This window comes from Chenopodium album, chromosome 8 (genome assembly GCF_948465745.1).
Source record: "Chenopodium album chromosome 8, dcCheAlbu1.1, whole genome shotgun sequence".
In the NCBI taxonomy this organism is placed as follows: Eukaryota; Viridiplantae; Streptophyta; class Magnoliopsida; order Caryophyllales; family Amaranthaceae; genus Chenopodium; species Chenopodium album.
This window is the reverse complement of record NC_137841.1, coordinates 3,483,909-3,499,914: the sequence shown is the minus strand read 5'-3', so window position 1 is coordinate 3,499,914 and position 16,006 is coordinate 3,483,909. Positions and strand designations below refer to the sequence as shown.

Below are 16,006 nucleotides of genomic sequence, written 5' to 3'. Positions count from 1 at the left end.
AAATCCTAAAATCGAAATCAAACCACATTTTATATAAAATCTCATACCACACCAAACCATATTAAAATAAAATTGAACTGCATAATTTGGATTAATTTGCAATTCAGTTCGGTTATAAATTGTACTCCCTCCTTTTTGTAAATACTTGCTTCACTTTCTTTTTTCAGCCATTTTTAAATACTTGCTCAATTTCCTTATTTAGAAAGTTTTTACAATATTTAACTAATTTCTCTCACCTAGTGGACCCACCATGATTATATTTTATTAATTTCATATTCTCTTTCCGCTAATTCTCTTCACTACTTTTTCTTTTTATAATTTTTTATTTTTCCACCTATTCCACTACCTTTATATATTATTACTTTCTCTAATTTCTCCTAAAACTCCGCACAAGAAGAAATTGAGTAAGTATCTAAAGACGGAGGGAGTATTACTGTATTAGTTTCAACCCTAAGTGCAGAGTTCCTAATTCGAAAGACGACGTGGACAAAATATAAGGCTAGCATTACCTTTCTCCTTCACTCTCTCTCCTCTTTCCCATTTCCAACCGAAGCCCGTCGAAAAAAAAAGCTTCGACAAAAATGGCGCTTCGAGCTCTGATGACCAGAAAAACCCTAGCTTCTGCATCTTCAAACCAAGGACTTCTTCATCAATGTCGATCGTTGCAGACTTTCTCTCTCCCTGACCTTCCGTACGACTATGGCGCTCTTGAGCCTGCCATTAGCGGCGAAATCATGCAGCTTCATCATCAGAAGCATCATCAGACTTACATCACTAACTACAACAAAGCTCTTGAGCAGCTCGATGATGCTATTGCTAAAGGCGATGCTTCGTCTGTCGTCAAGCTTCAAAGCGCCATTAAATTCAATGGCGGAGGTTCGATTCTCTCTCTCTCCTCTTTAATTTTTCTTGTGCTTTGATTTTTCATGTTATGAGCTCGGATTCTTGATTTTTCTGGAATTTGAATTTGTCTACAAGTTTTCATCAATTTGACTTTATTAGATACGAGTCGTACAACGATGATGAAATGTTCTTGATTTTTTCACGATTGCTCTAACTTTCGATTTCGATTGTAGTAATTGTTTGAGTGATTCAATATAAAATTTGGATACTTAAATGCAAATCTTAGTTGTTTGTAATAGTTTTTATTCATCAGATTATAGATTGGAGGCATATGCTATATGAGAACAATTTTAATTTCTTTCACTGTGAGATTCATTAAGATCTTATTGTATTTTGAAGTCTTCAGTTGTATTTCTGTGAATTAGAAGCATTACTTCTTTTGTGATAAGATTTTAACTCATTTGATTGCAAATTGGAGTTATATGAGTAAACAGTTTTGAATTCCTTCAACCGATTAGAGTCATCTTTTGCAGTTTCGCTGTGAAATTTGTTATATGGTTGTGAATTAAGACTTGAAAGTGAAGTCTATGTGACCTTAAATTATGTGGTGGTGGAATATTGGAATTGACTTCTTTAGGTTGCAAAAGTCAAGGGGAAGGGGGAGGGTATTAGCAATACTTGGTACTTTGGTAGATATGAGAGGTTTTCTCAACGCCATTGCTCTGTGAGAATCTGTTGAAACAGGTTTCATCAAATTTGTTTTGAGTGTTAAGAGGTTGAAAAAGGATTGAAGAAGATTGCATCTACGAAGTGTGAGCAGCAAGACGGACAATTACTAGCTTGTGTCTAGTGTTTTCCGAAGCTGTCTTGTTGCCATTGTACTTGCAGATTGTGGACTTGTGGTCTTCCAAGAATCTTAACTGCTTCTGTATTATCCTTCCTGCCGGAATTTCAATAGTTGTCAACTGATTGATTTTATGCATTGTCTCTTACATTGTCTTTTGGCATTATATGTCTAATTATTCCATGATGTTTCAATGTATTCTTTGCTTCCTACAGATCCTACCTTTTAATCAGTGTTTTATTCATATCTTTGAGTTGATTTTGGACAAATTTAATGGCAGGTCATGTAAATCACTCTATTTTCTGGAAGAATCTTGCTCCAATTAGTGTAAGTGTCAGTACTGAGATATTATTGTTATCTAGTTTGTGTGAAATTAGACAGATGATGTAAATGATATCATGACATTGTTGCAGCAAGGTGGTGGTGAGCCTCCAAAAGCTTCACTGGGTTGGGCAATTGATTCAAACTTTGGCTCTCTGGAAGCTCTTATCCAGAAAATGAATGCAGAAGGAGCTGCCTTACAAGGTTCTGGATGGGTGGTAAGTTTCACTCTTAGAAACCTTTAGTTGACCTTTCTTCTTTTACCCCTTCTTAACTGTGTGATAATCTGTATTCATTGGAGCAGTGGCTTGGACTTGACACACAGTCAAAGAAGCTTCTTGTTGAAACCACTCCAAATCAGGTGAATGACCAGAGGCCCCAGATTGTTTTCTTTAATTAATAGGAGCAAAGCTTGAAATTTCTTGTGTTTCTAACGTGATGTTCTTAGGAGGAAATTCCTTTGTACTCAAATTAAGACAGAGTGATACTGTGATAGTATCCTCTTTCATTTGCATGTTGGCTGTTGGGTTTTTCTAGTCTGTATGGTTGTTGTTAATGACAGCTAATTTTTTTTTATTGTGTCAGGACCCTCTGGTAACTAAAGGACCAAGTTTGGTTCCTATACTTGGTATAGATGTGTGGGAGCATGCGTACTACCTGCAGGTAGTTTTTAAAGATATACTCTTTTTTTTTTTTCTTTTTTTTTTTTATAATGATTTGAGCGTTTTTGGTCTCTAATGTTGGACTCTCGCTTGTATGTGGTCAGAAATTTTCATTATTTGTCCTTCTTAGAAAACCTGCAGAATTTTTCTTCGCGTTCTCCTTCTTGGTTTACTGTATATGTTGATGAAGCAAGCAGAAAGTTGTAGTTTGTTCACATCAAATTGTTATTTTAACCAGATTGCACTTTTAGTATATTCTATTTTATGGTAAAGAAAAAGATATAAACTGATAATGGGTCATGAGCTCATGACTGGCCTTTCTGGGAAGCCAATCTCTATTCAGCCTAGTCAAAGTTCCTATGCCTCCTTTGGTTGCATTATGAGCTCAGTTGTTTCTAGTTTTACTTTTAAAGCTTGCAGACAGAGGAACCTCCATACTGTACTAAATATTTCTACACAGCAATAACTGCTCACATTTTAGCTCTCTCCTTATCTTGGTGATTCTTGGCATTTCCTTAGTTAGCTTGTCTCCGGGAAGCAGCCTATCTATAGTCCTTTATTAAATAGGGGTGACTGTGCGTTTGGACCTTTTTAAACTTTACTTCAGAAAAATTACTATTGTGCAATGTGCATTGTTTAAGGATGTAGGGGTTTGCCACCTAGATGCGTCCTTGTAAGGTTATGTAATGGATATGTATCTTTTGATAGATAAAGCTGAGCGCTAGTAAACCTCTTGAAGTCAACATACCAAAATGGTCTTAGAAACCGGTTGCACAGCATAGAATATGTAATAGGCCTTTGAGGTAACAAGCTATGGGATTTTTAAAAAGTGCCAGCATAAAAAGTTTGCAAGCTATGGGTTTTCATCTTCTATTTTCTTTTTATTAGGCTTCAGGATTTTGAACCTTTGAGGCAGATGTTGTTGAAGCAAGTATTGAGTGTCTGCGAGGTGGAATGCATGTTAGTCTGAGCTATCTACCGTAGGATTCCACTTCCTCTCAAGTATGCGGAAACAGAGCATGTCAATTTCCCTACTGAATTAGATGAATAACTAAAGTCGTTTTATAACATACTAATATAGACAACAAAGAGATTCATCTCTAACCCCCATGCTCCTCAAAGGGGTTATTCAATGCCCCGAGTACCTTTGCCATTAAGAAGCCCCTTATATTCTACGCATCATTCTTTTCCTCAACTGTATAACCTGAGAAAATATTTAGCATACAATCTTCTTCAAATATTACTCACCCCTGTGATTCCGATTGAATTTCAGCTTCAGATAGATGTCATTTCTTTTGATCAATGACAATAATAAAACAAAGATAGATGAGAAGGGGAAAGTGGGAGGGGGATGGGGGAGCAGAGAGAAAACCTTCAAACTTATGTCAAATTACATAGCCCTAATTTCTTCCTCACTTCACCAAGCAACGTCAAAGCCAAATTTGATCGTTAAGTCTATTTCTCTCATGTCTTCCTCTAATTTGATCCTCTTTATACAACCGGAATGGGGTAGACTTGCAGAGAGGAAGAGCCCACCACCCAATTTGTCCTCCCCTGCAAAATCGCTGAACCAGGACCCTGCCTATTGTCCCAGTTGATGCCTTAGGAGCCAAACTGCTGCCATGCTATCCAGCTTGCAATGACTTCAAACGAGTAGAGGATCTATGTTTTCTTGTGGACTAACTTATTGATTAAAGGCCATTTAGCGTCTACCAAAGACATCAAATTTAAACCAATAGCATGAGTATAAGAGAACAAAACCAAACCCTTTTTTCTAAAAAACTTAATCTTGCTAATATCTAACTTAATTTGCAAATAATTCTTTCTTGTTTTGGAAATCTAATGTCCTCTGTGTTCCATGCATGTTATTTTCCTGTCTTGCATATATGAACATAAGCTAGCCTTTTGTGTATCTCAATTCATAAAATGGTTATTGGTTCTGTCTTTTGTTGACATTTCTGCTGCTTTTCCCTCTTGCAGTACAAGAATGTGAGACCTGATTATCTGAAGAACATCTGGAAGATTATGAACTGGAAACATGCAAGCGAGGTCTATGAAAAAGAATGCCCCAGCCACTAAGCTGTTACATACCATCATTTGGCAGAGGAATAAATATAATGCTTTAGAAAGAGAGGAAAGCCATGTTGTGCAGGTCTGCTTTGCTATCTCATCCACAAACAGGCTTCCTTTCCTCTCCAGGGTCTCGTAATCCCGTTTCAATGTTGTGTTTTTGACAGATTAATAAACTTGTCTTAACTACTGACACTCACTGAGGCTTTTTCATGTAGATTGTGTGCAGATCTTCTGTTCCTATTTACTCCATATGTTATTTTACCTTCCAAAATTTGTTAGTCAGTACACCATAGTATGTGGTTATGTGATATCGGGTGAGATACCCATTCTTGCTGCTTCCAAAGTTCCAAGAGTAGCGCACCCAAGCTTAGTAATCATCCTACTTGTATAGCAAAAGCTTATGTCATGCTATCCTACAATTTCTGTTATGCCATGCTTTAAGTTCAGAGAACAGCAAACAGCCAAACATATCACGTCTTCTGTCTTCCCTTGTTCCATCAAAACGTCAATATGTTATTGTGGACAAGTGCAGGCGCATAGACTGAATGGTTTATTTCCATAACTCGTTCCTGAGCTTTTGCTAAACTTGAACACAATATTCAAGATTAGCCATATTTCTGTGAGCTGAAATGCTGAATACAGTCTTGGACTTTAGGCAATGACTTATAGGGTGATTTTGAGCTTCATATGTCGCATTACTTATATACTCTTTTTGTTGTTTTATTGGCATGTATTCTCAAGTGCTGGTTTATGTCACAGTGGCCACTAAACCTGTAGTGCCTCATTTCCCTTGCTAGTGATTGTAAGATGTGGTTTTCAATTATAAGAAATGCTTAAAATCATAAATGTGTATTATTTTTCGTAACAATAAAATTGGTATAATTATCTATAAATACGGCTTAGCATAAAAATAACTAAAAAAACTGCTCAGTTTATTTTAATCTCAACTACTTTTAATCTCAACCGATTAAATATTAATGATTAGTCTTGTCCATTAATATATCTGACTTCTAAATTATAAATAATTTTAAATTTAATTTTTTAAAAAAACTGAAAACATAACCGCTTGTCTCACTGCCATTGATGCAATTCCAAGCATTCAACCTTCAGCCTAAATCTCATTTAAATAGGTATATGGAGGAGCAATTATCATGAATTGGATTAGATTAAAGTATAACCAATTAAAATCAATGGGAAAATTGGTAACTAACCTTGAAAAAAGGAATACAATTTTATAGATTGGATAGTATTATACGAACTACATGGATATGTACAGTACATAATTATTTAATTACTCTTCCTTTCATCCTTGCACTAGTTAATTGATGGATTTCATGTTAATTAAGTGGATTGTTTTGTTATTCATACTTTGAGAAAATCATCAATGGAGTAGTTTACTGTGTAGAGAATTAAGGAAAACAAAGAAATTTAATTTCTTAGGTATTTTTATGGTCAACTTAAATCAACGGTCCCAATTTACAGAATGATAATCAAGGGTGTAGATTTCATTTTTGTGGTGGCTACAATTTTATTGTAGCCATTGCAAAACTGTCTCGGAGTACAAATCCCCTCAAAAAAGATTACAGAGTACAAATTCCCTCAAAAAAATTATGGAGTACAAATTTACAATAGTAAGGTGTGTTACAAAGTAAAAGAAAAAAAAAATAATAAGATAGGGATTGATCAATTGAATTATTGCAATTGAATATAATTGTAAGAGAAAATTGTCAAGCTCAATTTTGACGGTTGAGTCCTCTGACAACTTATAAATAGTACATTTCTACTTCTCTTTATTATGTGAGGAATAAATGCTAGAACTAGGAATATAATTTAGGGACTGGAGTATGAATGAAACCACGACAACACCATGTCCTTGTAATAGATGTTTTAAGCACACAAATACATTCTTCTAGTGCTCGAGAACAGGGTAAAAAGACTAGATTGCATGAGATTAGATGTTTAAGCACACACAACTTTGATCACAACTATCTTTAGTTTTGCATTAATATGATTTATAAAAACTTATCCAACTATCTACTACTTATTAACATTTGGTGATCTTATAACGGAAACTAACTTATCCGAGAATACTTGGGAAGCATCTTATGTAAATCGTATTCTTTCTTGTTGATCGGTCTGCCTTTCACTTGTTGAAAGTTGAGGTGCTCCTTGACATGATCCATCTTTGACAAAATATGAAGTTTTTTTTTTTTTTTTTTTTTTTTTTTTTTAATTTTCTTTTATTTTTTTTGATACAAAATATGAATCAATCAATCAATAATCTAATCTAATATATACATAAATAAAGTAGGCATTTTTGGAGAGCATTCAGCACGCCACATAAGCAAAGGTATATTTTTGACCAATTAAAAATTAGATTTCTATTTTATTTTAGAATTAAAAAATTCACTTGCCACCTACATAAAAGCGACGAATGAGATTTAAGAAATTTGCCACGTAGGTAAAAAACAACGAATAATGATTTATTAGGATTTAATTTATTTAAAAAACTAAAAATTATCTTTTTAAAAAAAATCATCTTAAGATATAGGATTTATATATCTAAGATAATCTTTATAGTGTTTATAATAAGAAATAAAAATTATTCCTTAATTATAATTAAATTAAAATTTGTTATGCCTACCACTATAATTTGACGCATCCTACAACACCAATAAAATTTCATATCAATACAAAACCAAATCAAGCGAATTTTGTGTCAGTTTATTTCATCAATGGTTGCGTAATTCTTAGTTTAATTTTTAAAATCCATGTTTTAATGTAAATTTGTGATTATTGCTTACATTGTGTTTATTTAGAATACTTAATGATTATATGTTTATGTTTTGTTTACCGAATTTTGTTTTTACATGTAGATCTAATATAATTAGAGAATTAAATTCGAGCAAAAATGATTGGAAAATCAAAGTACGAAGAGGTATTACATCTTTATAAATCATTTACATTTATTAAATTTTTTATAAACCTTTATTTTTATTAATTAATTATATTATTAAAACAAATTTTTTTGTGATTTAGGTAGCATAATAAAGTCATCAAATTAACTTAATTTTTATTTTCAATTACAGGGTGATTGCGTTCATACCTCAATTAAAGCCAACTTTGTACAATTTCGTCCAAAATTAATTGAAATAAAAGTTTACGCCATTAGATACTTTTCAATCGTTACAAATAAGAAGCAATATCGCACTCATTGTCAGTGACAACAAAATAATGATTTAAAATGATTGGAAAATCAAAGTACAAAGAGGTATTACATCTTTATAAATCGTTTACATTTATTAAATTTTTTATAAACCTTAATTTTTATTAATTAATTATATTATTTAAACAAATTTTTTTGTGATTTAGGTAGCATAATAAAGTCATCAAATTAACTTAATTTTTATTTGTAATTATAGGGTGATTGCGTTCATGCCTCAATTAAAGCCAACTTTGTACAATTTCGTCCAAAATTAATTGAAATAAAAGTTTACGCCATTAGATACTTTTCAATCGTTACAAATAAAAAGCAATATCGCACTCATTGTCAGTGACAACAAAATAATGATTTAATTTTTTAAAATACTATTGTTTGGGCGATTGAGGACGATGAAAAAATTCCAATGCATAGATTTGATTTTTTACAATTAAAATTTATAGATCAATTTCACAACAATTTTTCACTTATTGATTTATTTTATAAGACTATAAAGATTAATTTTATATAAATTTTATTTTTGCTAACATGTTTTATTTATCCATTTTGATTAGATGGAAGAGATATGGGTGTGAACGAAGTTGGTGATTCTATCAAAATAGAAGATAAATAGTATACATGTTTTTAATTTTTTTAAAAAATATTTTTATCTTTTAAAAAACAACGAATAATGATTTAGGATTTAAATTATTTAAAAATAAAAAATATCTTTTCACATTAAAGATTTTATCCTAATATGTAACCGATAAAATATCACAATTATTATTTTTTTATTGAAATATATCATATTTACAATTTATTCATATTTTTAAATCTAATTGTTATATAATTAACAACCACAATAAAATACAAAATAACAATAAACAAAGTCGCGTTATAAATTACATTTAAAAAAAAAAACTTTTGTTATAGGAAATAACACTTTAATTAAAATATTATTTTTTTTGTTTGAAATTATTAGATAGTAAAATAAATCAAATAATTAAAAAAAAAACATAGAATCTATACAAAAATATATTTTCTTGAGATTTATACATGAAAAATCCGTGAGCTTTCATCTAGTAATATACTAAAAGACACATCAACAATGACATGTGTCATCTTTTGGTGTGTCCTTAGTATATATTTTAAATTTAAAAAATAAAAAATACTACCTTCGTTTTTTATTAGTTGACACGTTTTAACTTTAGCATTATTCACACACTTCCCTTTGACCATGTTTTGTGATTTATATGTGAAGGAAAATATTGATCTTGTTAGATTCATCACAATTTATATTTTCAAAATATCAACTTTTTATAATTTTTATTTATCGATAATTAAAGATATTAGCGATTGAATATGTGCATTGACAAACACGACTAAAGAAACGTGTCAACTAAAAAGAAACGGAGGAAGTAAAACTTTTAAAAATTGATAGATTATATACGCAAAATATTTACTTCCAAAATTTAAGGAAAAAAATAGTAGAATAATATATTTATAAACATAAATATCTAACCATATCTTTGTATAAATAAATTCCTATATTAGTAATTAATTTTTAATATATAATGATTATTTATAGTAAAAAAAAATCATGAATATATAATTTTCAACTTGAATGAAAAATTATCATATTTGAAATATAAATAAATTGCCATCAAGGTTCAAAATAGAAGGAAGCAATATAATATGTATTCAAAAAAGATTTTTTTTAAAAAAAATTAAGTAGCTTGCAAAAATTGAAATGAATGTATTTTAGATTTTGAAAAAAATAAATTGATACTCCGTGACAAAAATTGAAAAATCGTGCTGGCACGGGTCTAACCTAGTTTTAACTACATGAGATCGTGAAAAGCAAATGGAATTTATCTATCTTTCTATTACATAATACACAAAAGCGAATCTAGGAGGAGACGTGGCACTATTAAAAACTTTCCCTCCAAAATTAGATTCCTTTAAAAAAAATTAAAAACATTGTTATACAAAAATAAAGTTTGTATCTAAAGGTTCGTTTGGCATCACTATAGCTTTCTGTTTTTTGGTTTTTTGTTTTTTAAAAGTTTGTTATATATGTCACATAACGAATCAAAAATTATTTAGACTTTTTAAAATCATGATAATTTTGAAAACTTGCAATAGAAAAGTGGAAACACCTTTTTCTTGTTTCCGGTTTTTGGTTTTTAGTTTTCAAAAAAAAAAAAAAATAGAAAACTAAAAACCAAAAATGATGCCAAGCAAGCCCTAAAATTATCAACTTTTACTTTATACAGATACAGATGACAAAACTTCTAAAATTATCAACTTGCATATATAACTATTACGTACAAGTATTTAAATATTCTATCTCATATGTTTTTATCGTTTTAATATACTAGGGTGTATCTGTGCTAGCGCACGGTATACATGTAACATGAAACATGTATATTTAGAAAGAAAAAAAATAATATTCGTAGGAATGATAAAAGTTTTTCTAAAAAAAATGATGGAAGTTACTTAATGGGAGGTTATTAAATAATAATAATAAAAAAATTAAAAAAAAACTAAACTCAGGAGAGTTGAGGATTGAGGTTTTGGAGAAACCTCATTAATTGACTCTTAAATTATAATATAGATTTCATGCATTTTAGGGCCGGTTCTTTTCAACTTAATTTTAGTTCAGTTTTTAATTTCCTTTTCTCGTAAACAGTCCAGTTCAGCTCATATCAATTCAGTTCTTAAAATCAGAACAAGCCCTTAATACCTATTTAATCGGTTCATTATATTTACTACCTCTGTGACATATTATGTGCAACTTTAAAACTTTTTATATCTCACAAATAATAGCCAAAAGTTACACATAATATGTAACAAAGGTAGTATATATTTTTAAATAATTATATTCGTCATATAATTATTTAATGTTCGTGCACTCCGTAGTAAAAATGCGATTTTTATACCAAAAATTCTAGTTTGATTACTTAGACTTTTGTTTAAATCTAATCTAATCATATAACTAATATATAAAGCTAAAATTTTAGTCAGGTCACGAAATAGTGACACTTGGCATTCTAACTTTTCACCACCTTGGATAGATTTAAATAAATTCATAAGATAAAAAAAAGAAGTTAATTAAAAATTCATTTTTCAATTAAATTAGGATAGAATTTTAGAATAAGATGGTTAGTTTAGAGTTTTATTTTCGATAAAATACCAAATAATAAACTTATAATGTCATACCACGCTGGATAAATATAGATAGACTTTGTAGGAAAAAAAAAGTTAATTTAGAATTCTATTTTCAATCAATTAAATTTAATTATAATATAATTTTATCTTAAAATTCCATAAACAACCTGGGCATCGCACGGGGCACAAAACTAGTATATATATAAAGGGGATTTTTTTCCCCGAGTTTTTAGAGAGCTAGGATTTAATTTTCTTATCGCGCCATGTAAGATTATTAATTTAAGTTGTAGCCAATTAAATAAGAGATTATTAATTTCTTTTACAATTAAATAATTCAAATGCCACGTAAGCAAAATTGACGAATAAGATACTAAAGTTTAAATTAATTAAATACAAAATATTATCTTTTGAGATTAAGAATTTTATCTAATATTTTAAAGCTAATATAATAACAAAAATCACATAATATGAAAAATATTTTTTTAAAAAAACACTAACAAAGTTGTAGCCAATTAAATAAGAGATTATTAATTTCTTTTACAATTAAATAATTCAAATGCCACGTAAGCAAAATTGACGAATAAGATACTAAAGTTTAAATTAATTAAATACAAAATATTATCTTTTGAGATTAAGAATTTTATCTAATATTTTAAAGCTAATATAATAACAAAAATCACATAATATGAAAAATATTTTTTTTAAAAAATACTAACAAAGTTGTAGCCAATTAAATAAGAGATTATTAATTTCTTTTACAATTAAATAATTCAAATGCCACGTAAGCAAAATTGACGAATAAGATACTAAAGTTTAAATTAATTAAATATAAAATATTATCTTTTGAAATTAAGAATTTTATCTAATATTTTAAAACTAATATTTTTTTTTGAATAGATTTTAAAACTAATATAATAACAAAAATCACATAATATGAAAAATATTTTTTTAAAAAATACTAACAAACCGTGCATCGCACGGGATTCATCTAGTATCACCTATTTTCAAGTTTTTTTGCACACCATTTTTTAAATTTTTTTTTTTTAGGAAACACTAATAATAGGGTTTTTTTTTTTTTTTTTTTTTTTTTTTTTTTTTTTTTTTTTTTTAAGGGAAGGCTTATAATTTTTTTTAGTAAAATATTTGACAAAAAAATGCTCATTAATTTTTATTTATTTATTTATTTTTTTGATAAAAAAATGCATATTAATTTTGAGACATCTTATTATTAATTTCCTTTATTTTTTTCCCCTCAATCTTAGGGCGTGTTCGGCGCTAGCTTTTGAGTAGCTTTTAGTGGTTTGACCAAGTCAAACCACTACTCAACAAAAAAATGTGAGTGTTTGGCAAAGTAATGGTTCAAGTAGCTTTTAGTGGTGGAGGTAGCTTTATTAAAAGCTAGGATTATTAGTTTTTGAAGTTAGAGGTAGCTTTTGAAGTAACTTTTGAAAATTTAATATATAGTTTTAAAAATAAAATATTGATTCTTAAATGTAACAGCTAGTCAACCACTACTTTACCGAACAATCATACCTAAATTATCTTTTTTCACAGCTAACAGCTATCTCTACAGCTCACAGTTACAGCTACCTTCACAGGTACATTTTGCCGAACATGCCCTTAGAGTAGGGAATGCGAGGGTACGTGAGTGTCCAATATAAAAACCCCTCATACCTTTCATCACTTTAGAAACCCTAATTACTCAGAGAGCGCAGCTGCAGCCGGAGGAGAGAGAATCATCTTCTACCTTCAACAATGGTGATTTTCTCCATCTCTCTCTCTTCATCTGAAACAATGGTGATTTTGTCCTTAATCTGAAACTCTCTTTGTTAACTTCTTCTGTGTTTTAATGGCAGACTTTCAAGCGAAGGAATGGAGGTCGCAACAAGCACGGCCGTGGCCATGTCAACTTCATTCGCTGCTCCAACTGCGGCAAATGCTGCCCTAAGGTCTTCTTTCTCTCTCCTCTCGTTTTGTCGCTGATTTTTGATTATTTTTTCGATTTTTGATTAATTTTCGATTTTTTCAATGAATCTGTGAATGTATGAAATGGCGATTTTTGAAATTCGGCATGAATTTGTACGTCTGTTTATGTTTCTGGATTTTGTTGTTTGATTCTATGAATTTGCAAAGGATCGTAATCTATTTTGTATGTTTGTTTAACATAATCAAGGTGTAATTTTTCTCGATGAATCGAAAGTAATGTTCAAATGAGTTTTGATAGTTTGATATACCGATAATTATATCAATTACGAAATAAATATGCTTGCAATTTGGTTAATTTGCACAAATGTGTGGGTATTGTGTTAGTGTCGTCTTTTGAGTGTTAATGTTTTGTTATTGGATTTTGGTTGTGTGAAGGACAAGGCCATCAAGAGATTTATTGTGAGGAACATTGTTGAACAAGCTGCCGTTCGTGATGTTCAAGAAGCTTGTGTCTATGATGGTAACTCTCTCCTGTTCTGTGTAATCTGTAATGTGAATGTGTCGAGTTTTTATGTGAAGTCGAGCTGTCTTTGCTGACCGCTTGTGAATTTGTGTGTGTAATTTTGAAGGGTACACACTCCCAAAGCTGTACACCAAGATGCAGTATTGTGTTTCCTGTGCTATCCACTCCCATGTTGTGAGGGTGCGATCTCGCACTGACAGGAGGAAACGTGACCCACCACAGCGTTACACTAGACGCAAGGTACCCATTTCATTTGCTGATTGATATATTTATTTGGTTACTTGTTATGTGTACTGTATGGCATCTAAATTGGTGTATGTGCTTAAAATGATACTCTTGGCTTTTGGGTAGGTTGGTGGTAATTGTAATTAATTCTTCCTGCCTTTAGCTAATTAGAAGTTTAGAACAGTGAAAATGTGAGGAGTGGAAATGATTTTAGGTACTCATTTTGCATGCATTTCTCTGATCAATTCAGCTCTGAATTTTGTAGTTAGATGTTCCTTTATAGCTATGCTTGCACTGTTATGTAGAGAGTGTCACATATTCATGTGTTTGGTGGCTTGCTAAGCAGTATACGTGGGGAAAACTACATCAAACCATATGTTCCGTAAAAAACTCCCGCAAATTGTGTCATTTTGACAGTCTTAACATTTTCTTTATTGGCGCCTTGTGTTATATATGCACTTAGTTCATTGGCAATGGAACCTTTGAAATTCATTGTGTCATGTTAACAATTTAATCTCACTATTTTAAGGAATTGTGACCTTTTCCTTCTGACCCAATCTTAATGGGATGCTTAACCATTATCTATGAACTTGCAACTTGTTATCTATGCCTCATAGTAGAAGAGAGTCAAGTAGGCATTTTAGTGGTAGAAGAAATTGATTATTACTTGGCCCAATTTGCAAGGAAAAGATTGTATTGAAACCAAGAGAGTACAGATGAAAGCATGGATTTCATATTGCGCCCATGATCTGTTATTGCCCGAATTTTTTTGATGATTGCAACTAAAAGAATAATTTAAATTTGTGTTTCCTCCTTTAGAAGACCAGCAATGTAAGTTTTATTTTGGGTTGGATGTACTCATATATTGGATTATGTTGGGGTAAAACAACTTAGACAAGGCTCCATTTAATCCCTCAGGTATGACACTAGCATGCATTTCTGTTGTGAATCTAGTGGCTTTTAATTCGTGTAAGCTTCTCTGCTTGGGGTGGAGATACTATTGACTTTTTTACAGGCTAAAAATTCCCGATTGATCTAAACCTTTTCTATTCATGTGTCCAAATGTACCCCTTCTATTGTATAACAGGGTGGACATTGTGGACTCTGGGCTAGGTGTATGAATAATTAGTCTTCTTATATTGAAATACTCCTTATAACTCAGTTTGTGGCTCAATGCCCCATGTTTGGTTTCATCAGAGATTGCCAATATGTGCTGAAGTCATGAGGACTAAACGTTTGTTTGGGGAACATGGGAAATTACAAATATATTTTGGAAGGTCATCTTTTCTATATGATAGAAGAGGTGAAACCTGTGATCGTTTTATGTGCTGTCAACCAAATTGTTATGTAATCTTTCGTATTCTGTCTACTGTGGATTGGTAGAGGCATTTTGTGTGTTTTGATTTTCTGCCAAGAAGTTGAAGCCAATATCAGAGATTAATTGTGTAGAGTTAAAATTGATTGATATGTAACCGTGTCATCTTTTTCCAGTAAAGTTGGTTTATCGTCTAAGTGGTTGATTTTGGTTGTGGCTTTACAGGAGGACACACCAAGGCCTGGTGCTGCTCCAGGAGCTCGCCCTGCTGCTGCTGCTGCAGGAGGAGCTCGTCCATAGAAGACAAGTCATGTTCATCGGAAGCTTTATGCCTCCAAGTTTATCCCATAGATTTTGAGAACTTTAGCTATAAGTTTTGGAACAGAATTTTTGTTATCTCAACTATATGCTTGCATTGTCTTTATTTAGTTGTCAATGAGGATGATTGTTACTCAAATATTAATGCCTCTACTTGTTTCATTAGTTGTTGTTTTCAGAGTACTTTAATCTGTTATCTACTTTCGAAGTGTCTTGTTGCCTGTGATCATTCCGGGAGTGGTTCTACGGTTAATTAACGACAATTTGAATTTGCCTATGCCATGCTGAGGTTTAATCAGCAGTACACCTGCTTGACAACAGTTACTTGCATATTCTCTACTGTAAAAGCTTTATATAGTCCTTTCTAACTAGAGGAAGTAAATAGTCTTGCATCAAAAGTACGACAGGATGACAATTGCATATTTTGTTCAATCTGATGAGCTATTCTGCTTTTACCAAGGGATTTGTCATTTGTGTACTCTTCTTTGAACTACTTGTGCTGTTGTGCATTGACAGTTTGTCATTTTATCAGTTGTTTGGAAATGGACCATGAACATATACATTTTACAATGCCGAGCTTCTATGG

General features: G+C 31.2%; 2 protein-coding genes across 2 annotated transcripts; both read left to right on the top strand.

The window, feature by feature from the left end:
• The first annotated feature begins 489 nt into the window (after positions 1-489).
• Positions 490-5,025, top strand: LOC145641597 (superoxide dismutase [Mn], mitochondrial-like). Its single transcript, XM_081692451.1, has 6 exons — positions 490-876; positions 1,968-2,014; positions 2,101-2,226; positions 2,313-2,369; positions 2,594-2,671; positions 4,651-5,025. The coding sequence occupies exons 1-6, from the start codon at positions 582-584 to the stop codon at positions 4,747-4,749; spliced, it is 702 nt and encodes a 233-aa protein (XP_081548577.1). The 5' UTR covers positions 490-581; the 3' UTR covers positions 4,750-5,025.
• Positions 5,026-12,732: 7,707 nt separating this feature from the next.
• On the top strand, positions 12,733-15,582 carry LOC145641609 (small ribosomal subunit protein eS26z-like). The gene is made up of 5 exons (XM_081692461.1): positions 12,733-12,871; positions 12,970-13,062; positions 13,475-13,559; positions 13,669-13,802; positions 15,328-15,582. Exons 1-5 carry the CDS (start codon positions 12,869-12,871, stop codon positions 15,400-15,402), a joined length of 390 nt encoding a protein of 129 aa, XP_081548587.1. The 5' UTR covers positions 12,733-12,868; the 3' UTR covers positions 15,403-15,582.
• Positions 15,583-16,006: the final 424 nt, after the last annotated feature.